At 34.8% G+C, this 25,000-nt stretch overlaps 1 protein-coding gene across 9 annotated transcripts in view; it reads right to left on the bottom strand.

Annotated features, from left to right (window-relative positions):
• Window positions 1-25,000, bottom strand: part of LOC149793060 (A disintegrin and metalloproteinase with thrombospondin motifs adt-1-like) — a 199,895-nt gene that overhangs the window by 111,143 nt on the left and 63,752 nt on the right. For 7 of the 9 annotated variants that reach the window (XM_089966949.1, XM_089966950.1, XM_089966952.1 and 4 more), the window contains 3 exons: window positions 21,829-21,996; window positions 11,208-11,375; window positions 4,337-4,504 (listed from right to left, as the gene is read on the bottom strand). In XM_089966949.1, coding sequence (XP_089823075.1) covers window positions 4,337-4,504; window positions 11,208-11,375; window positions 21,829-21,996 — 504 coding nt within the window. The remainder of the gene's footprint in view (window positions 1-4,336; window positions 4,505-11,207; window positions 11,376-21,828; window positions 21,997-25,000) is intronic. The other 2 variants (XM_089966953.1, XM_089966954.1) reach the window with 2 other exon arrangements.

Here is a 25,000-nt window from a genome sequence, read left to right as displayed (position 1 = left end):
TAAATGCCTATTGAAAAAAGCTGGAATATTTCCATCCAAACGAGACATTATTTTAAACGATTAGTTTAGAATTGCACTTTTGTAATCTGAGTGTAGAGCTACGGGACGATTTTGCAATGATATTCTCGAGTGAAACGCAAACTCAAAATCCATTTTCTATCTTTTGACTATGCGATTTCCAAAGTACACGAAGACTGATTCCTGGGAAACTATGACAGACATAAAACGCTACGTGGATATAAAAGCTTACTTTAGTATTGCAACATTTTCGTGGAAGACGTCGACAGTGTTAACAACTTAGACTATTGTCAAAGTCTTTTACAAAAATCGTTTATACCACCAACCATTCGACAAATTTTCAGCGATGAGTAGTGAGCGTTTTAGTAACTACTTCGTTTGGATTTCCTTTCAAATCAGGTTCATTGTGAAGTATTTATTTTTAGTACATGCAAAGACATGATGAATACACAATGTTTTATATGGATGAGATACTCATTATGTTTAAAGTGGTTCGATTTCCGATCGGTAGTTCTCTATCCGCTGTTTGAAAGAGATATTCCTCGCTCTTTATGGACTCTTCATGCTTACCAAAAATGTGAATAGCTTGTGACGTACAAAATTAGGTTCAAGACTAGAAAGATAGATGCACATGATTGAAAAGAATTAGTTTTGATGCATGGAAGACGCAAGTGGTTAACTATACCGAACACAAATATGTTAATATTCGAAGAAATCAAGTTCAATAAGAACAAGTGCCATGAAATGAACATCTCATTAAAGACAATATTAGGAAAAACAGTGTGGGAACACAGAAGAAGAAATATTACAATCTCACAAGAACCCATTTGTTAAGTCGAAAAGAATGATAACGAAACCATTCCCGGAGAAGAAATTGGAGACGGTGAACTGTGTACACACTGTATGAAGAGTACCAGAGTGTGTACTTATATTTCCTGGGACACACCTTGATCGAGAATATTCTACACTGAGTTGTTTATATTCAGTTTAGGCGATTCTAACTTATGTCTTATTGATGTACATCGTCATGGATGTCATATTTGTTTTGGTATTTTACTTCTTCAAATGTAAATATGTTGTTGTTTTCTGTGATTTTGGAGGAACTCTAAACATATGACAAACATGTGCAGTATATTGCGTTGCTGATTTTCATCTCAGAATACGCAACACCATAGCCTAGGTAACATATTACTCCTCCTAGTTCCTCAGTTCCCAGATGCATTAACGAAAATATAGATCGTCAAAGTTGGGAGGCACCATATCCTCGCCATCTATTTAATATGTATATTACTGGACGGTGTGGATCAAATAAAACCGAATCTAACCTGTCAACGTTTGATGGAATGCAAATCGCATTTGTTTGACAGTCCACTCCAACGTATCGTATTGTGCTCCGAAGGTGGCAATCAGGTGACAGATTACTTTAGAAAGTAAAAGAGAATCCTTTCCGATCCTAGAAATTCATCGCGAGGATAAAGAGATTGTGTGCGACTTTCATCGAACACATCTTTTCATTTTCGAGGAAAGTTCAGGAGAAGACAAAGAAGAAATTCAACTTTATTTTGTATGAATAGGAAATCATTAAAATCCCAGCATCATTTAAAAAAATGTTTCCCTTAAGAATGTAAAGCACATCGAACCATCGGCCTCAATACCTATTAAGAAACCTTATTTAAAAGTTCAAGAGATAAACTTCAAGTGGAAATGTTAGCGAAACAACTAGGAACATCTTGGCTGAGTTACGTGTTTGACGATGCCACTAAAGCACATCACGCATATGTATGTATCAATTTATGGATTTATGGGCAAATCTTTTTCAGCACTGGTTTATGTAGGGAAGGTCTGTCATTTAGACGTCCCTTTCGAGACTCTTTAAAGAACCAAACACTATAAAAAAACATCTAACACTTATTTTCATTGAAACTGTAGTCAACCTGACATCCTTTCAATCATATCTTCCAAAACTGATGATTCGTGCATTGTTTGGTACCATCCGCGAACGAAATGGACAAGTCCGTGCAAATTGTTTGGAAGTTAATCTCAAAGAAATAGTACGATGGTTTACATTGATTCTACATCAGTTACATCAAGGCATCTTTCATATCCTGCATCAAAAGAAATGTCTTTTGAAAAACCATTCAGTGACATTTTCGCTAAAGTGAAGTTGTAGGATCGGTAATAGAAAAGGAAAAGAACCATGTTGAAACCTGGTGGAAGTTGTTTTCAAGGAGAAGCCTTCATTGGCTTGTTTTTAAATGGAAACCTAATTGCAAAACGGAATCAAATAAGAAGGCCAAATCATCCCGCAACATTTGTCCAAGGTAGAATATTTGTGGTGTTGCCATTACATGTTGATATCACAAAAATAACAAACTAAAAAAATGACAAGTCCCAATAAAAATCTCACAGACAGGAAACAGAGTTCCTGCTGATAGGATGCGCACGAAACCAGAAAACCATGCAGCTCTGTAAAGGTGTATAATTCTCCAACCACTTTTCCGTCATTGTTCACCACGATGCATGGCAAACTTGATTTATCACCCGTGTTTCATAATTTAATGAATAAATGCAAATATTTGTAAAAGAACTTCTTAGGTGTCTGCGAGGGTGGCTTCTTCGTCTTGTTCTTATTACTCTGCTTCTTTTGTAGCTGATGCTTCTGTAGCTAAAACGTGATCTCACCGAAGAGCTAAACCAAAAATGTACAGGAATGTTACAAAGTTTGCTGGATGTATCCAATCAAGAACAGACATTATTTAGTCAGTTCGAGGCACTTCATCGTATAATTGTGGTCCCCATCAAACGAATCGCAGAGAATCAGTGGATATGAATTCCAGTATAAACAAAACGTGTGTGATACACCTCACTTCAATGATTTTGCTCCTGAAACAAATGACGTCTACCAAACGATGTGTACACCACGCTTGTCGTCCACACAAGACTCAACCTTTCGCAAAAAGGGTGGAAAGGAAGTGACTCCCTCCTCGTTTAGCTAAACAATGGGATGTTTTGTCTTTACTGACTAAAGAAAATCATGCGGTGCAAAAGAAATCGTTCAAAAACATTTAAATAAATCTTGATACCTTGTGGGAACCTTATTTGACTGCGTTTAAAGAAACTGTATTGTTCTCTTAGATGTAGCAAAGGCTTACGAAATCCTCTCAGTCAAATGAAAAATAGTTTACTAAAACTATTCATCGAAGCGGGTGATATCTGCCAATGATGGTAGGACTCTTGTTAAAAGTGATTACCCCTATGTTAGGATTAATTGCTTGGCCGCTGAGATGAGAAGGAATACACAACATATATACAAGAATATAAACGGGACACTAAAAGCGAACCTAAAATCATGAAAAACAGACGTGGCCACAAGAATGAAATGAAACGAAGACACACGAAAATTGTTAACCTACAGGAACGCATTGAGTGATGCTCAATGGAACAGAATATTCTTAAACTCTAATTAAAAATTTAAAATTTCATAGAAACTATCGAAATCCTAACACGATCAGAATACACTGAAGTGTCTTTTTAACATGATTCGTTTATTTTCGAATCGGGAATAACTGAATTACAACGAAAATTCGGGTGGTATCTCTTCAGAATACTTAGGTCGATTTTGATATACTGGCAAGAGGATATATTCATAAGATTTTTCTTTTTTTGTATTAGCAAGATACCATGTCAATGACAAAGATTCATATACATACCACCGGTAATTTGATCGTAAACCAGTGTCGGTGAACTTCATACTGACATATTACACCTGAGAATCATTCAGGTTAATCGGAGGTTAAATAATGGGATGGATTGGTACCTTTGGTATCAGAACTATTGGTAATACTATTCAATTTTAAAAGTAGGTATTTACTTTGGTCTTTCCCATTCGTCTTTTGATATTGTATCATTACCTTTTAGAAACACTTAATAAGGTGGGAAAAGGATGCTTACCGGGAATCTTCGTCGTCATCAGTGAAATGTTGCATGATTTGTAACAGTTGAAAATGAAAGTGTACGGATTGCAAAAAATGGTTCTTAACGCTATAATTCGTATTCTGGATACCTGTCTAAACGTGTCATACTACATTCAGATAGACAAGACAAGATTATTCAGTAAGAAGGTTATTTATGACTTTTTCTGATTGCTAAGATTTCCCTATGTTCGAACTATGACACTTTGACTACGATACATTTCGTGTGCATTTTACTAATCAGCAAATCATGAGATTATACATAAAATCTGATTTCCTTTAAATTCAGACCATGTAGATATTCATTGATCTTTTTGGTGAAATTTGTACATTGTTATTGCCTTTACCTGGACAACTAATTTCTGCGCATGTCAAAAGCTCGACGCTGTTTCCAGGGCAATCATTTTCTTGTGTTGTGTGGTCGTGGCTGGTACAGTTTCGCAAGCGCAGACGGGTTCCATTTCCACATGTCTGCGTACACTGGGTCCAATCCGACCATTGATTCCATGTGCCTACTGTGAAGTGAACATAATAATGTGAGATATAGAAGCTATATAAATCCAAATCTCATCTTTCAGACACGCCCGGCTATTTACCTGCATATTGTACCGATTGAAGTTAATTTACTTGTATAGGCCGCAGCGGAATTTAAAATCTGTAATGGATGGCGAAAACACTTATCAGCCGAGAGAAGGAAATATAGCTGCTAAATTTCCCAATACAACATTTACAAAACTTGTCTTCTTTACAATCGGTGTTTTAAAGTTGTTTTGTTTCTTTATTTTTTTTCCCTATAGCCAAAGGAAATGAGTAAGTTAAACATGGAGAGTATTGAATAATTAATTTAAATGTTTTGTTTCCTAAATACTGCTGTTTCGCCAAAGGTTTAAAGACAGATGTAACCAGTCTCGTCATCTAAACTTGTATTCTTTATTATGTTATTTCCATTTCAAGGTTCTTATATAACAGCAATGCATTAAATTACAAAAAACTATACAAAGAGGCAAAACATATTTGAAAATGACATTAGTGGAGATGTAGATATTACTAATCTTAGACTCTGAAGAGTTCTCAGGCAAATATCACTACCCAGCTTTTACGTCTCTCAATTTGAGTATACTTGTAAATGGGCAATGTGTATAGACATATCTTAGAAACAAAATTGACTTGGTATTGTACATAGAATCAATGCACACTTTGATTTTCATGAACTCGAAAAATCAATAAAACTCAAACAAACAAGCTACAAAAAAAAAAAAAAAAAAAAAAAAAAAAAAAAAAAAGAACAAACAAATAAATGAATGGACAAATGTGAACGTCCTTGATTAAAGTTTACTTATTGTGCAAATCTATGTGTAGTCGTAAACACGACCGAGGCTGGATATACGTTTCTTGCGCTAGAGCTATGCTTTATGTAAACATTACATATATCTTTCATGTACATCTATGTTCTTATATAACGTTCCTTAATGTGGGATGCAAAAACATGTCATGCTATTCGTTACCCAGACTCCGATATTTCTTTGCCATGAGTCTCTGTGTTATAAAATATTAGTAGCAGACAGAAAAATCTCAGTTGTAATCTAGTAAATTCCAAGAAGTATATAATGATCCTTTCAATGTCTATTGACCCCATATAAATAGGTAACTGCTTGTAACTTTCAAGCTAAGTTGATCACCTGGGCCTTTTAGCTCAATGATATTGCATAGTGTACTTGTTGCAGCAAAGCATAACGCTTTCTTCAGCAGGTCCTGTTTTAGATATATTTTCAGCTTGTTCTTCTTCTTATTATTATTGTTATTATCATTATTATTATTGTTAGTATTATTATTATTATTATTATTATTATTATTAGAAGGAGTTGTAGTAGTAGTAGTAGTAATACAAATATAAGGTCCAAAACATTGAGCCTGGATGCCACATTTCATTCGCATATTTGTAACCACATAATTAGATAGCCATTGTATTTTTAAGTCTTACCTAGTCAAATTTATTGACCTCTGTTCATTGATTTTAAACCAATGGATTCTTCCTTTCAAGAGATCCTCTTGAATTAGGTTATCTAAATGTTAAAACCTACTGCGAATATCCTGGACAGTGGCTGATCTGTTATGTGTCTATTAAGTCTGGATGGATTTGCATGCATTGCTGAAATTGTACGATATCATACAATGAATATGTAGTTTTAAAATGATGTATGAATCCAGAGAAAAAACACCTGTTGCAGAGCTGGAAATTTTTAACAGCTCAGGAATGTGCCTGTTAGTCTCATTAGTAAGCAAAGCGTTTGAATGATATATCTCTCAATCCCTACTAATCTAACTGCTTACACTTAATGTCATTACTAATATAGTTTTCTTGAGGGATATATCGTTTTCTTACGTTCATCGCCATGGAGACATTCTGAAGAAAGTGGTTAGTTGGAAAAAAAACTGGGACAAATGTGCTTAATGACCTTTGTTCATTAGACATTGAATGATTTTGGATTTCGATTAAAAGCACAATAGTATGTCTTTGATCTGTATTTTGATTGTATTATGACTTTGTGTACTTCAGTACCAAAATTATTCCGAACACATGTTCCATAGAATATTATTTAAAACAAAATAAATTACTATGATTATTCAGAGGTCATTCATTGTATTACAGATGATACACTTAAAAAATATTTGACAAAGCAGTCTTAACTGGTAATTGTGTGATATCCGCCCAAATAAAAAAAATGCTTGTAACGTAATTTAGGAAATGACGTAGGTCTGTAAGAAATATATCAGAGCGGAAATTTGTTAGGGTTTATTTAATTAGAGTCTTGATTGACTGGCTGGATCATTACGGTTCAGTTTCTAGGTGCAATGTTGAAAACAGACACTCATGTTCCTTGGGACTGTCTCCCAATATTTCGATATAACTCGTTTTAACACAGAAGATATATAAGTCATCATATGCCACACTCTGGTATTGTAGAAATCCGACCACTGTCAGAATTATTTGGAAGAAACGGGGTCATGGGGAGTGTAGGAATTTTGTATGAATCCAAAGCATTGGGCTTTTTTCTCCTAATCTCTTGTCCGAAGAAGTCGGAGAATAAAGATTGCAGATGGTTCGTATTTCTGAATCTATAGAAAATGGCAGAATTTTTAAACGAAAATGCACCAGTAGATAAAGTGTTTTTCTTTTAGAACAAATGCTTTTAGGTGACATAAATTTCTGTTTAAGATGAGGGAAAAGCTATTTAATTTCAAGATTAAAAACGCTATATATACATTGCAATCCTTCATGATGCTGCAAACATGGTTAAACATTAATACTATATCTAAGGGCACTAATATCGGATAAGCCTGTGCCATTGCGCTATTGAGATAAAAATTGTTATAAAAGAATGTTGTGTCACTCACTTGAAGGAATTAGAAGAAGTCTTTGTATATTCTTAAAACTTGACGTAATATACAGATACAATACTATAAACATTCCAGGGCATTGTGTCGCTGAGCAATCTGCTTCTTCCATAGGACTATGTCTTATTGATCTGAAATCACCATTTTCCACTTGTAGGACACACGGTACTAATTCAACTCCAATAGTAAACATATGGAAACACCATCATATTCAAAATTCAATAATTTAACATTTCTGGGTACTGATGATGAGACCTATAATTCTCCATGCACATCTAACCTTGGTGCAAGCGTATGTTGGAGAACACCATATGAGCCGCGGCATTTTGTTTACATACATGTGCATGAAACACATGTTATTGATTCTGCACCAAATGAATCAGGTGCTACTTTCAGTATTTAGTACTCCTGAGTGAAGCCTATAAGAATGCTTAAATTGCTTCAGTAGAAATCTGTCTATATTTTTTTTAAATTACATAAAGGATAAGCGCTCAAAAGATATTTTTTTACTAAAATTATAGTTGTCATTATTAACCAATTATGGACCACGAAACCCGTAAATACTCTATTATTTCTTCACCCATTTCTAGACTGGTTCGCAGTTCTTCCGTATAATTAGTACCGTGTGTCCTGAAAGCCATTTGTTTCTTTTATCAGTTGGTTCAAACATTTCTGTTTATTTTCTCGAGAGAATGTGTTTTCAATATAGAATGCGCTAGAAGCATTGAAGACATGACGTTGGGAAGATAATAACGACATCGATAATATCACTCGCTGTAGAATTAGGAGATAGGTATGTCTCTACGGGATGCTTACATGGATCTCTTGGAGACGTAAACCGCTTCACATCTTTGTAGAAAATAGAGACAGCTATGTATACTCGCACTATTTGGCTTATTACTCAAGAAAGCATCTGTACATGCCATTTCATTTTGTCACTGTTTCAACTGTCTTGATTATTTATTTAGTTTTATGTTCTATATAATGAACCTGTTTACATGTTTGGGTTAATTTTCTGATTGGATGGAAGTGTATTGCAACATAGGTCAGGTGGAATGTAATCCGAAATTAGCCAAATATTGTGCTATAAGTCACATGGATGCATTGCAATATAGAATCCTAATAGTATAGTAGAGATGTTTTATAAAGAGTGGATCGAAGAATTATTCTTATTTCCAATTGATATTTACTTTTTATGTGATTTAATATCAGCCTGCAGATTTATCTAATGTTGCATTTACATTTAATTTGCGAGGAATAATTTGTTTGGAATATTCTTTGGAATTAGAAAGTGCTAATTGATTTTGGACTAAAATATTAATTTGGGATTATTGTGAATTCATTGAAAGTCATTCCTGACAAAGCCATTGTGTTAGTGAAGATTTTTGGAACTTCAACACATTCAAGATATGGAAGTCTTTCGGAAGACTCTATTCTCTTGGACTTGATATAGAATGTATACGAACATGTTGTACTTAATGCATATCGATGAAAGGACCTCTTCAATTTTCTTTAATCAAAATAAGCGTTAACAATTTCAGTCACAGCGAGGAGTGTCTCTTCGAATCAGAAGAGAGCTGACCCGTGACGTCACATTTCGTATATAGGCGTGACAGCGTTCGTACGCAATTTATCATTTCGACATGGTTTGAGTATGGTTTGATCTATTAAAATTAAGCATTCGCGTGTGACTGCTGAGGATAAGAGGAGTGATAATACTATAGCTACGAACGCTAATGTAATGCTTCCAGGAGATGATGAATTTGATTTGAATTTTGCGGGTTTCCTGTGATGTTTGCAAGAACTTTGACAGCCCCAATAGTGTTACCTTTAACACCTTCGCCATCGCTAACATTCTTAGAGGATATCAGAACGAGACAGAACGAAAAATCTGAAAGATCTTTACAACTGGCGAAGGAAGCAGAGCACGTTATTTGCTGAACAAGTAGCAATAAAAAAAGAACACTAGAAGCAAAAGTAGAAGAAGAAGACAATGAAGAAGAAGTTGAAGAAGAAGAATTAGTAAGGGAAGAAAAGAAGAAAACGGAGAACGAGAAGGAGAAAGAAAACATTCACATTCGATAGAGACAGAAGGAAGCCATTGGAAAGAAATGGTCGTGTGCGATGCAACATATGTTGCAGAGAGAAAGTATGAGAGAGAAATGTATCAGAATTCGTTAACTCTTTCAAGGTTAAAGAAACTTTTACGTGGCGTAGCTTTACAATCCTCCATTATTAATCATCACTTCCCGCCAGTATGATGCCAACAGCAGTAACAGGAGAAAATGCAAACGCGGGAGGAAAAGTAGGATTTAGTCGTGGAAAGGTTTTGAGGCAGTTAAAGCTGATGGTGTCAAACACACAACGGTTCTTTTCAGGACAGCCCATATCTATTAGAAAAGTGATATTATTCAGTGATTGCCAAATCAAGTAAAACTTTAACCCTTTTTGCCCATGGTGTTTGTGTGTGAGTGCATTTGTATGTGACTTCTGCATAGTCTAAATACCAAGACAAATTGGCAGTTGCATTGTCTTCCTTACATTCTCTACTTTGGAATCCAAATGAAAATTTTATAACACAACATAAATGTCCATTTTCTACTCCAATTGTTTATACCAATAACTCAGAAAGACAATTTTATGAGGAAAAAGAAAGATGCAGGTTTTGTGACTACATCGTGGTCTTTGAACATTAATGTTACATGCATAACTACTGACCGATTTCATATATGCACTTGCAAACCATAATAGATACCGTCGCAACGAGCTCATGCAGATTAGCAAATTAAAAAAGAATACACAATTCCTGTGGCTTACCGTGGCTACTGTAACCTTGAAATGAAAATTAGATTTCAGATGTTCAAGGGGAAATGGTCTAAATATCGGGAAGGACAAAGTGTCATATCTTTTGCCAGAACTGGATTTGTGAACTTGGGAGAAGGGTTGTTTTTATTAAATCTCGGGTTAAGTGGAAGATTCCAGATGTTCTCCGTCTAGTCATTACCTTCCATTGATCGGACTAAAGTAATATGTTAGTCATCGATACCATAGAATAGATCATTCGTAGTTTGCATCCTGAGATTAAAGATTGCATTTACAAAGATCTAGTACTATTGATAGTGAAACGCAAAGACGAAATGCATCCTTTGCGACATAGACGATTTAATCCGAGATATCTCAATGCCAAAATACCTTTGATTGTTCTGAAACTGTTACGTGGTCAGAAATTATGCAACTACAAATAACAAAAGAAGTGCGATGATTTCATGTCTACTTACAGTGTGACACTGTTACAAAACATTCCAGGGTACACGCCAGATTTGACAAATTAAAGAACACGTTTGAAAGCAGTATCGCCTCAAGCATATACTTCTTTATTGAGTGCAGTATATTATTTAGTGACTGATCTGGTTCCTTATAATTTATCACTAAATGCCTATTGAAAAAGGCTGGAATATTTACATGCAAACGAGACATTATTTTAAACGATTAGTTTAGAATTGCACTTTTGTAATCTGAGTGTAGAGCTACGAGACGATTTTGCAATGACATTTTCGAGTGAAACGCAAACTCAAAATCCATTCTCTATCTTTTGACTATGCGATTTCCAAAGTACACGAAGACTGATTCCTAGGAAACTATGACAGACATAAAACACTACGTGGATATAAAAGCTTACTTTAGTATTGCAACATTTTCGTGGAAGACGTCGACAGTGTTAACAACTTAGACTATTGTCAAAGTCTTTTACAAAAATCGTTTTCACCACCAACGATTCCACTGATTTTTTTGTTGCAATTTGAACATTGCTATTGCCTTTACCTGGACAGTTAATTTCCGCGCACGTCAAAGACTCGAGGCTGTTTCCAGGGCAATCGTTTTCCTGTCTTGTGTGGTTGTGGCTGGTACAGTTTCGCTCGCGAAGACGGGTGCCATTCCCACATGTCTGCGTACACTGGGTCCAATCCGACCATTGATCCCATATGCCTACTGTGAAGTGAACAGAACAATGTGAGATACATATGCCTATAAAAGCAAATATTATATTTCATACATACCCGGCTATTTACCTGTATATTGTACCGTTGTTCTATTGAAGTTAATTCACTTGTATAGGCCACATCGGGATACAAAATCTGTAATGGATTGCGAAGACATAAATTCTGCAGAAAGGAGATAATATAGCTGCTAAATTTCCCATTGCAACATTTACAAAACTTGTCTTCTTTACAATCCATATTTTAAACTTGTTTTGTTTCTTTATTTTATTTCCATATAGACAAAGGGAATTAATAAAATAAACATGGAGAGTATTTAATAATAAATTAAAAGATGTTTGTTTTCTTTTTTTCCTAAATACTGCTGTTTCACCAAAGGTTTGAGGACAGAAGTGACCATTCTCGTCATCTAAACTTATGTTCTTTATTATCTTATTTCCATTTTCAAGGTTCATATATAACAGTAATATTGCATTCAATTACATAAACAATACAAAGAGGCAAAAGATATTTGAAAATGACATTAGTGGACATGTAGATATTACTAATCTTAGAGTCTGAAGGGTGTTCAGGCAAATATCACTGCCCAGCTTTTCCGTCTCGAAATTTGCGTAAAAGGGCAATGTGTATAGACCTACCTTACAAACAAAATTGACAGTATGGTACATATAATCGATAAGCACTTTGATTTTCATGAACTCTTAAAATCAATAAAACTCAAACAAACAAGCTATAAAACAATAAAAATGGCAAATTAAAGATTGGACAGATGTGAATGTCCTTGCATAAATGTCTTTTTATTCTGCAAATCTGAGTAGTTGTAAACATCAGAAAGGCTGACGTTTCTGGCGCTAGTTCTATGCATTACGTAAACTTTATAGCTATCGTTGATGTACATCTATGTTCTTATTAACGTTCCTTAATAATAATAATAATAATAATAATAATAATAATAATAATAAGAATAATAATAATAATAGTAATAATAATAATGATAATAATAATAATAATGAGAATTATGTCTAGCGCCTTATCTTTAGAAACTCTAAGCGCTTTAAAACATTATACAACACCTATAACATAAAAAACATATATAATGATATGATTACATAAAACAAACACCATGAAATTAGAAAACATAAAGAAACATGCTGAAAATATGTAAGGTAGGAAACATTATTAGGTCTTAGTGGGAGGCATACAGATGTCATGCTATTGTGAACCCAGACTCCAATATTTCTTTCCCATGGAGTCTCTGTGTTAGTAGACAAAAAATTTCAGTTGTAATCCGGTAAGTTCCAAGATAGTTTATAAAGATGCTTTCAATGTCGACTGACCCCATAGAAAATTGTCACTGCTTGTAACTTTCAAGCTAAGCTGATCACCTGGGCGTTTTAGCTCGATGATTTTGCATAGCGTTCTTGGTGCAGCAAAACATAGCGCTTTGTTCAGCATGTCCTCTTTTAGATATATTTTCCGGTTGTTCTTCCTATGATGATGATGATGATGATTATTATTATTATTATTATTATTATTAGAAGTAGTAGTAGTAGTAGCAGTAGTAATACAAATATAAGATTCTAAACATTGAATATGGATGCCACATTTCATTCTCATATTCGTAAGCACATAACTATATAGCCATTGTATTTATAAGACTTATGTAGTCAGCTGTATTGACCTGTATTCATTGATTGTAAACCAATGGAGTCTTACATTCAAGAGAGCCTCTTGAATAATGTTATCTAAATGTTAAAAACCTATTGCGAAAATTCTGGACAGTGGCTGATCTGTTATGTGTGTACTAAGCCTGGATGCATTTGCATGCATTGCTGAAATTCTACGATATCATACAATGACTATATAGTTTTAAAATGATGTATGAATCCAGAGAAAAAACACCTGTTGCAGAGCTGGAAATTTTTAACAGCTTAAGAATGTGCCTGCAAGGTCACATTAGTAAGCTAAGCGTTTGAATGATATATCTCTCAATCCGGACTAATCTGACTGCTTACACTTAATGTCATTGCTAATATAATTTTCTTGAGGGATATATCGTTTCCTCACGTTCATCGACAATGTCGCCATGGATACATTCTCAAGAAACTGGTTAGTTGGATAAAAGCTGAGACAAATGTACTTAATGACCTTTGTTCATTAGACATTGAATGATTTTGGATTTCGATTAAAAACGCAATAGTACATCTTTGATCTGTACTTTGATTGTATCATGACTTTGAGCACTCCATTAACAAGACTATTCCAACCACAGGTTCCATGGAATATCATTTAAAACAAAAGAAGTTACTATCATTATTCAGAGGTCATTCATTGCATTGAAGATGGTACACTTTAAAAATATTTGACAACGCAGTCTTAACTGGTAATTGTGTGATAACCGCCCAAATAAAAAAAATGCTTGTAACGTAATTTAGGAAATGACGTAAGTCTGTAAGAAATATATCAGAGCTGTTTCATTTATTGCGCAGAGGATTGCACGGAAAACGTAATCAATTTGCGGAAATTTGTTAGGGTTTATTTAATTAGAGTCTTGATTGACTGGCTGGATCATTACGGTTCAGTTTCTAGGTGCAATGTTGAAAACAGACAATCATGTTCCTTGGGACTGTCTCCCAATATTTCGATATAACTCGTTTTAACACAGAAGATATATAAGTCATCATATGCCACACTCTGGTATTGTAGAAATCCGACCACTGTCAGAATTATTTGGAAGAAACGGGGTCATGGGGAGTGTAGGAATTTTGTATGAATCCAAAGCATTGGGCTTTTTTCTCCTAATCTCTTGTCCGAAGAAGTCGGAGAATAAAGATTGCAGATGGTTCGTATTTCTGAATCTATAGAAAATGGCAGATTTTTTAAACGAAAATGCACCAGTAGATAAAGTGTTTTTCTTTTAGAACAAATGCTTTTAGGTTACATAAATTTCTGTTTAAGATGAGGGAAAAGCTATTTCATTTCAAGATTAAAAACGCTATATATACATTGCAATCCTTCATGATGCTGCAAACATGGTTAAACATTAATACTATATCTAAGGGCACTAATATCGGATAAGCCTGTACCATTGCGCCAATGAGATAAAAATTGTTATGAAAAGAATGTTGTGTCACTCACTTGAAGGAATTAGAAGAAGTCTTTGTATATTCTTAAAACTTGACGTAATATACAGATACAATACTATAAACATTCCAGTGCATTGTGTCGCTGAGCAATCTGCTTCTTGCATAGGGATATGTCTTATTGATCTGAAATCACCATTTTCCCCTTGTAAGCCATTTGTTTCTTTTATCCGTTGGTTCAAACATTTCTGTTTATGTTCTCGAGAGAACGTGTTTTCAATATAGAATGCGCTGGAAGCATTGAAGACATTACGTTAGGAAGATAATAACGACATCGATAATATCACTCACTGCAGACATAGGATATAGGTATGTCTCTACGGGATGCTTACATGGATCTCTTGGATATGTAAACCGGTTCACATCTTTGTAGAAAATAGAGACAGCTATGTATACACGCAATATTTGGCTTATTACTCAAAAAGGCATCTGTACATGGCAGATGATTTTGTCACTGTTTCAACTGTCTTGATTATTTATTTAGTTTTATGTTCTATATAATGAACCTGTTTACATGTTTGGGTTAATTTTCTGATTGGATGGATGTTTATTGCAACATAGGTCAGGTGGGATGTAGTCCGAAATTAGCCAAGTATTGTGCCATAAGTCACCTGGATGCATTGCAATATAGAATCCTAATAGTATAGTGGAGATGTATATAAAGAATGAATCGAACAATAATTCTTATTTCTAATTGATATTTTATTTTTATGTGATTTGATATCAGCCTGCAGATTTATCTAATGTTGCGTTTATATTTAATCTGCGAGGAATAATTTGGTTGGAATATTTGTTTTGGAATTTCAAAGAGTCAATTGATTTTGGACTAAAATATTAGTTTGGGATTATTGTGATTTCATTGAAAGACATTCCTGACAATGCCATTGTGTTAGTGAAGACCTTTGGAACTTCCGCACATTCAAGACATGGAAGTCTTTCGGAAGACTCTATTCTTTTGGACTAGATATAGAACCTATACGAATATGTATTTAATGCATATTGATGAAAGGACCTCTTCATTTTCTTCAATCAAATTGAACGTTAACAATTTCAGTCAGAGCGAGGAGTGTCTCTTCGAATCAGAAGAGAGCTGACCCGTGACGTCACATTTCGTACATGGGCGTCACAACGTTCGTACGCAATTTATCATTTCGACATGGTTTGAGTATGGTTTAATCTATTAAAATTATGCATTCGGGTTCGCCTGCTGAGGATACGAGGAGTGATAATACTATGGCTACGAACGCTAATGCAATGCTTCCAGGAGATGATTAATTTGATTTGAATTTTGCTGGTTTCCTGTGATGTTTGCAAGAATTTTGACAGCCCCAGTAGTGCTACCTTCAATACCTTCGCAATTGCTAACATTCTTGGAGGATATCAGAACGAGACAGAATGAAAAATCTGAAAGATCTTTACAACTGGCGAAGGAAGCAGAGCACGTTATTTGCTGAACAAGTAGCAATAAAAAAAGAACACTAGAAACAAAAGAAGAAGAAGAAGACAATGAAGAAGAAGATGAAGAAGAAGAATTAGAAAGGGAAGAAAAAGAAGAAAACGGAGAACGAGAAGGAGAAGGAAAACATTCACGCTCAAAGGAGACAGAAAGAAGCCATTTGAAAGAAATGGCCGTGTGCGATGCAATATATTTGGCAGAGATAAGGTATGAGAGAGAAATGTATCATAATTCGTTAACTCTTTCAAGGTTAAAGAAACTTTTACGTGCCATAGCTTTACAATCCTCCATTATTAATGATCACTCCCCGCCAGTATGATGCCAAGAGCAGTAACAGGAGAAAGTGCAAACACGGGAGGAAAAGTAGGTCTTAGTCGTGGAATGGTTTTGAGACAGCTAAAGCTGATGGTGTCAAACACACAACGGTTCTTTTCAGGGCAGCCCATATCTATTAGAAAAGTGATATTATTCAGTGATTGCCAAATCAAGTAAAACTTTAACCCTTTTTGCCCATGGTGTTTGTGTGTGAGTGCATTTGTATATGACTTCTGCATAGTCTAAATACCAAGACAAATTGGCAGTTGCATTGTCTTCCTTACATTCTCTACTTTGGAATCCAAATGAAAATTTTATAACACAACATAAATGTCCATTTTCTACTCCAATTGTTTAAACCAATAACTCAGAAAGACAATTTTATGAGGAAAAAAACAGATGCAGGTTTTGTGACTACATCGTGGTCTTTGAACATTAATGTTACATGCATAACTACTGACCGATTTCATATATGCACTTGCAAACCATAATAGATACCGTCGCAACGAGCTCATGCAGATGAGCAAATTAAAAAAGAATACACAATTCCTGTGCCTTACCGTGGCTACTGTAACCTTGAAATGAAAATTAGATTTCAGATGTTCAAGGGGAAATGGTCTAAATATCGGGAAGGACAAAGTGTCATATCTTTTGTCAGAACTGGATTTGTGAACTTGGGAGAAGGGTTGTTTTTCTTGTGGCGTTACACTTTTCGAATGGGAATATTAAATCTCGGCTTAAGTGGAAGATTCCAGATGTTCTCCGTCTAGTCATTACCTTCCATTGATCGGACTAAAGTAATATGTTAGTCATCGATACCATAGAATAGATCATTCGTAGTTTGCATCCTGAGATTAAAGATTGCATTTACAAAGATCTAGTACTATTGAAAGTGAAACGCAAAGACGAAATGCATCCTTTGCGACATAGACGATTTAATCCGAAATATCTCAATGCCAAAATACCTTTGATTGTTCTGAAACTGTTACGTGGGCAGAAATTATGCAAGCAGAAATAACAAAAAGAAGTGCGATAATTTAATGTCAACTTACAGTGTGACACTGTTACAAAACATTCCAGGGTACACACCAGATTTGACAAATTAAAGAACACGTTTGAAAGCAGTATCGCCTCAAGCATATACTTCTTTATTGAGTGTAGTGTATTATTTAGTGACTGATCTGGTTCCTTATAATTTATCACTAAATGCCTATTGAAAAAAAGCTGGAATATTTCCATCCAAACGAGACATTATTTGAAACGATTAGTTTAGAATTGCACTTTTGTAATCTGAGTGTAGAGCTACGGGACGACTTTGCAATGATATTCTCGAGTGAAACGCAAACTCAAAATCCATTCTCTATCTTTTGACTATGCGATTTCCAAAGTACACGAAGACTGATTCCTGGGAAACTATGACAGACATAAAACGCTACGTGGATATAAAAGCTTACTTTAGTATTGCAACATTTTCGTGGAAGACGTCGACAGTGTTAACAACTTAGACTATTGTCAAAGTCTTTTACAAAAATCGTTTTCACCACCAACGATTCCACTGATTTTCAACCATGAGTAGTGAGCGTTTTAGTAACTACTTCTCTTGGATTTCCTTTCCAATCAGGTTCATTGTGAAGTACTTGTTTTTAGTACATGCAAAGACATGATGAATACAGAATGTTTTTATATGGATGAGATCCTCATTATGTTTAAAGTGGTTCGATTTCCGATCGATAGTTCTCTATCCGCTGTTTGAAAGAGATATTCCTCGCTCTTTACGGACTCTTCATGCTTACCAAAAATGTGAATAGCTTGTGACGTACAAAATTAGGTTCAAGACTAGAAAGATAGATGCACATGATTGAAAAGACTTAGTTTTGATGCATGGAAGACACAAGTGGTTAACTATACCGAACACAAATATGTTAATATTCCAAGAAAACAAGTTCAATAAGAACAAGTGCCATGAAATGAACATCTCATTAAAGACAATATTAGGAAAAACAGTGTGGGAACACAGAAGAAGAAATATTACAATCTCACAAGAACCCATTTGTTAAGTCGAAAAGAATGATAACGAAACCATTCCCGGAGAAGAAATTGGAGACGGTGAACTGTGTACACACTGTATGAAGAGTACCAGAGTGTGTACTTATATTTCCTGGGACACACCTTGATCGAGAATATTCTACACTGAGTTGTTTATATTCAGTTTAGGCGATTCTAACTTATGTCTTATTGATGTACATCGTCATGGATGTCATATTTGATTTGGTATTTTACTTCTTCAAATGTAAATATGTTGTTGTTTTCTGTGATTTTGGAGGAACTCTAAACATATGACAAATATGTGCAGTATATTGCGTTGCTGATTTTCATCTCAGAATACGGAACACTATAGCCAAGGTTACATATTACTTCTCCTAGTTCCTCATGGCCCAAAAGCATTAACGAAAATATAGATCGTCAAAGTTGGGAGGCACCATATCCTCGCCATCTATTTAATATGTATATTACTGGACTGTGTGGATCAAACAAAACCGAACCTAACCTGTCAACGTTTGATGGAATGCAAATCGCATTTGTTTGACAGTACACTCCAACGTATCGTATTGTGCTCCGAAGGTGGCAATCAGGTGACAGATTACTTTAGAAAGTAAAAGAGAATCCTTTCCGATCCTAGACATTCATCGCGAGGATAAAGAGATTGTGTGCGACTTTCATCGAACACATCTTTTCATTTTCGGGGAAAGTTCAGGAGAAGACAAAGAAGAAATTCAACTTTATTTTCTATGAAAAGGAAATCATTAAAATCCCAGCATCATTTAAAAAAATGTTTCCCTTAAGAATGTAAAGCACATCGAACCATCGGCCTCAATACCTATTAAGAAACCTTATTTAAAAGTTCAAGAGATAAACTTCAAGTGGAAATGTTAGCGAAACAACTAGGAACATCTTGGCTGAGTTACGTGTTTGACGATGCCACTAAAGCACATCACGCATATGTATGTAACAATTTATGGATTTATGGGCAAATCTTTTTCAGCACTGGTTTATGTAGGGAAGGTCTGTCATTTAGACGTCCCTTTGGAGACTCTTTAAAGAACCAAACACTATAAAAAACATCTAACACTTATTTTCATTGAAACTGTAGTCAACATGACATCCTTTCAATCATATCTTCCAAAACTGATGATTCGTGCATTGTTTGGCACCATCCGCGAACGAAATGGACAAGTCCGTGCAAATTGTTTGGAAGTTAATCTCAAAGAAATAGTACGATGGTTTACATTGATTCTACATCAGTTACATCAAGGCATCTTTCATATCCTGCATCAAAACAAATGTCTTTTAAAAAACCATTCAGTGACATTTTCGCTAAAGTGAAGTTGTAGGATCGGTAATAGAAAAGGAAAAGAACCATGTTGAAACCTGGTGGAAGTTGTTTTCAAGGAGAAGCCTTCATTGGCTTGTTTTTAAATGGAAACCTAATGGCAAAACGGAATCAAATAAGAAGGCCAAATCATCCCGCAACATTTGTCCAAGGTAGAATATTTGTGGTGTTGCCATTACATGTTGATATCACAAAAATAACAAACTAAAAAAATGACAAATCCCAATAAAAATCTCACAGACATGAAACAGAGTTCCTGCTGATAGGATGCGCACGAAACCAGAAAACCATGCAGCTCTGTAAAGGTGTATAATTCTCCAACCACTTTTCCGTCATTGTTCACCACGATGCATATCAGACTTGATTTATCACCCGTGTTTCCTAAGTTAATGAATAAATGCAAATATTTGTAGAAGAACTTCATAGGTGTCTGCAAGGGTGGCTTCTTCGACTTGTTCTTATTACTCTTCTTCTTTTGTAGCTGATGCTTCTGTATCTAAAACGTGATATCACCGAAGAGCTAAACCAAAAATGTACAGGAATGTTACAAAGTTTGCTGGATTTATCCAATCAAGAACAGACATTATTTAGTCAGTTCGAGGCACTTCATCGTATAATTGTGGTCCCCATCAAACGAATCGCAGAGAATCAGTGGATATGAATTCCAGTATAAACAAAACATGTGTGATACACTTCACTTCAATGATTTTGCTCCTGAAACAAATGACGTCTACCAAACGATGTGCACACCACGCTTGTCGTCCACACAAGACAACCTTTCGCAAAAAGGTTGGAAAGGAAGTGACTCCCTCCTCGTTTAGCTAAACAATGGGATGTTTTGTCTTTACTGACTAAAGAAAATCATGCGGTGCAAAAGAAATCGTTCAAAAACATTTAAATAAATCTTGATACCTTGTGGGAACCTTATTTGACTGCGTTTAAAGAAACTGTATTGTTCTCTTAGATGTAGCAAAGGCTTACGAAATCCTCTCAGTCAAATAAAAAATAGTTTACTAAAACTATTCATCGAAGCGGGTGCCAATGATGGTAGGACTCTTGTTAAAAGTGATTACCCCTATGTTATGATTAATTGCTGGGCCGCTGAGATGAGAAGGAATACACAACATATATACAAGAATATAAACGGGACACTAAAAGCGAACCTAAAATCATGAAAAACAGACGTGGCCACAAGAATGAAATAAAACGAAGACACACGAAAATTGTTAACCTAGAGGAACGCATTGAGTGATGCTCAATGGAACACAATATTCTTAAACTCTAATTAAAAATTTAAAATTTCATAGAAACTATCGAAATCCTAACACGATCAGAATACACTGAAGTGTCTTTTTAACATGATTCGTTTATTTTCGAATCGGGAATAACTGAATTACAACGAAAATTCGGGTGGTATCTCTTCAGAATACTTAGGTCGATTTTGATATACTGGCAAGAGGTTGTATTCATATGATTTTTCTTTTTTTGTATTAGCAAGATACCATGTCAATGACAAAGATTCATATACATACCACCGGTAATTTGATCGTAAACCAGTGTCGGTGAACTTCATACTGACATATTACACCTGAGAATCATTCAGGTTAATCGGAGCTTAAATAATGGGATGGATTGGTACCTTTGGTATCAGAACTATTGGTAATACTATTCAATTTTAAAAGTAGGTATTTACTTTGGTCTTTCCCATTCGTCTTTTAATATTGTATCATTACCTTTTAGAAACACTTAATAAGGTGGGAAAAGGATGCTTACCGGGAATCTTCGTCGTCATCAGTGAAATGTTGCATGATTTGTAACAGTTGAAAATGAAAGTGTACGGATTGCAAAAAATGGTTCTTAACCCTATAATTCGTATTCTGGATACCTGTCTAAACGTGTCATACTACATTCAGATAGACAAGACAAGATTATTCAGTAAGAAGGTTATTTATGACTTTTTCTGATTGCTAAGATTTCCCTATGTTCGAACTATGACACTTTGACTACGATACATTTCGTGTGCATTTTACTAATCAGCAAATCATGAGATTATACATAAAATCTGATTTCCTTTAAATTCAGACCATGTAGATATTCATTGTTCTTTTTGGTGCAATTTGTACATTGTTATTGCCTTTACCTGGACAACTAATTTCCGCGCATGTCAAAAGCTCGACGCTGTTTCCAGGGCAATCATTTTCTTGTGTTGTGTGGTCGTGGCTGGTACAGTTTCGCAAGCGCAGACGGGTTCCATTCCCACATGTCTGCGTACACTGGGTCCAATCCGACCATTGATTCCATGTGCCTACTGTGAAGTGAACATAATACTGTGAGATATAGAAGCTATATAAAACCAAATCTCATCTTTCAGGCACGCCCGGCTATTTACCTGCATATTGTACCGTTTTTCGATTGAAGTTAATTTACTTGTATAGGCCGCAGCGGAATTTAAAATCTGTAATGGATGGCGAAAACACTTACTCAGCCGAGAGAAGGAAATATAGCTGCTAAATTTCCCAATACAACATTTACAAAACTTGTCTTCTTTACAATCGGTGTTTTAAAGTTGTTTTGTTTCTTTATTTTTTTTCCCTATAGCCAAAGGAAATGAATAAGTTAAACATGGAGAGTATTGAATAATTAATTTAAATGTTTTGTTTCCTAAATACTGCTGTTTCGCCAAAGGTTTAAAGACAGATGTGACCAGTCTCGTCATCTAAACTTATATTCTTTATTATGTTATTTCCATTTTAAGGTTCTTATATAACAGCAATGCATTAAATTACAAAAGACTATACAAAGAGGCAAAACATATTTGAAAATGACATTAGTGGAGATGTAGATATTACTAATCTTAGACTCTGAAGAGTTCTCAGGCAAATATCACTACCCAGCTTTTACGTCTCTCAATTTGAGTATACTTGTAAATAGGCAATGTTTATAGACATATCTTAGAAACAAAATTGACTTGGTATTGTACATAGAATGGTTGCACATTTTGATTTCCATGAACTCGAAAAATCAATAAAACTCAAACAAGCAAGCTACAAAAAAAAAAACAAAAAAAACAAAAAAAAAAAAAAACCCCCAAAAAAAGAACAAACAAATAAATGAATGGACAAATGTGAACGTCCTTGATTAAAGTTTACTTATTGTGCAAATCTATGTGTAGTCGTAAACACGACCGAGGCTGGATATACGTTTCTTGCGCTAGAGCTATACTTTATGTTAACATTACATATATCTTTCATGTACATCTATGTTCTTATATAACGTTCCTTAATGTGGGATGCAAAAACATGTCATGCTATTCGTTACCCAGACTCCGATATTTCTTTCCCATGAGTCTCTGTGTTATAAAATATTAGTAGGAGACAGAAAAATTTCAGTTGTAATCCTAGTAAATTCCAAGAAGTATATAATGATCCTTTCAACGTCTATTGACCCCATATAAATAGGTAACTGCTTGTAACTTTCAAGCTAAGTTGATCACCTGGGCCTTTTAGCTCAATGATATTGCATAGTGTACTTGTTGCAGCAAAGCATAACGCTTTCTTCAGCAGGTCCTGTTTTAGATATATTTTCAGCTTGTTCTTCTTCTTATTATTATTGTTATTATCATTATTATTATTGTTAGTATTATTATTATTATTATTATTATTATTATTATTATTATTATTATTAGAAGGAGTTGTAGTAGTAGTAGTAGTAGTAGTAGTAATACAAATATAAGGTCCAAAACATTGAGCCTGGATGCCACATTTCATTCGCATATTTGTAACCACATAATTAGATAGCCATTGTATTTTTAAGTCTTACCTAGTCAAATTTATTGACCTCTATTCATTGATTTTAAACCAATGGATTCTTCCTTTCAAGAGATCCTCTTGAATTAGGTTATCTAAATGTTAAAACCTACTGCGAATATCCTGGACAGTGGCTGATCTGTTATGTGTCTATTAAGCCTGGATGGATTTGCATGCATTGCTGAAATTGTACGATATCATACAATGACTATGTAGTTTTAAAATGATGTATGAATCCAGAGAAAAAACACCTCTTGCAGAGCTGGAAATTTTTAACAGCTCAAGAATGTGGCTGTTAGTCTCATTAGTAAGCAAAGCGTTTGAATGATATATCTTTCAATCCCTACTAATCTAACTGCTTACACTTAATGTCATTACTAATATAGTTTTCTTGAGTGATATATCGTTTTCTTACGTTCATCGCCATGGAGACATTCTCAAGAAACTGGTTAGTTGGAAAAAAACTGGGACAAATGTGCTTAATGACCTTTGTTCATTAGACATTGAATGATTTTGGATTTCGATTAAAAGCACAATAGTATATCTTTGATCTGTATTTCGATTGTATCATGACTTTGTGTACTTCAGTACCAAAATTATTCCGAACACATGTTCCATAGAATATTATATAAAACAAAATAAATTACTATGATTATTCAGAGGTCATTCATTGTATTACAGATGATACACTTTAAAAATATTTGACAAAACACACTTAACTGGTGACTGTGTTAACCGCCCAAATAAAAATTACTTGTAAGGTAATTTAGGAAACCAAGTAGGTCTGGAAGCGATACATCAGAGCTGTTTTATTCATTGCGCTGAGGTTTGCACGGAAAGCGTAATTAATTTGCGGATGTTTGTTAGAGTTTATTTAGTTAGAGTTCTGATTGACTGGCTGGATCATTACGGTTCAGTTTCTAGGAGCAGTGTTGAAAACAGACAATCACGTTCCTTGGGACTGTCTCCCACTATTTCGATATAAATCGTTTTAACACAGAACATATATATCTCATCATATGCCTCACTCAGGTATTGTAGAAATCCGACCACTGTCAGAATTGTTTGGAAGAAACGGGGTCATAGGGAAAGTAGGAATTTTGTATGATTCCAAAGCATAGGGCTTTTTTTTTGTCTCCTAATCTCTTGTCCGAAGAAGTCGGAGAATAAAGATTGCAGATGGTTAATATTTCTGAAACTAAAGAAAGTGACAGATTTTTTAAACGCACCAGTAGATAAAGTGTTTTTCTTTTAGAACAAATGCTTTCATGTTACATAAATTTCTGTTTAAGATGAGGGAAAAGCTGTTTCACTGCAAGATTAAAAACGCTATATATACATTGCAGTCCTTCATGATGCTGCAGACGTGGTAACACATTAATACTATATCTAAGGGCACTAATATCGGATAAGCCTGTGCCATTGCGCTATTGAGACAAAATAAAATTGTTATAAAAAGAATGTTGTGTCACTCACTTGAAGGAATTAGAAGAAGTCTTTGAATAT

Source organism: Sinohyriopsis cumingii, chromosome 8 (genome assembly GCF_028554795.1).
Source record: "Sinohyriopsis cumingii isolate HCF-2022 chromosome 8, ASM2855479v2, whole genome shotgun sequence".
Classification (NCBI taxonomy): domain Eukaryota; kingdom Metazoa; phylum Mollusca; class Bivalvia; order Unionida; family Unionidae; genus Sinohyriopsis; species Sinohyriopsis cumingii.
Note: the sequence above shows the minus strand (reverse complement) of the source record. Positions and strands in the feature narration are given on the sequence as shown.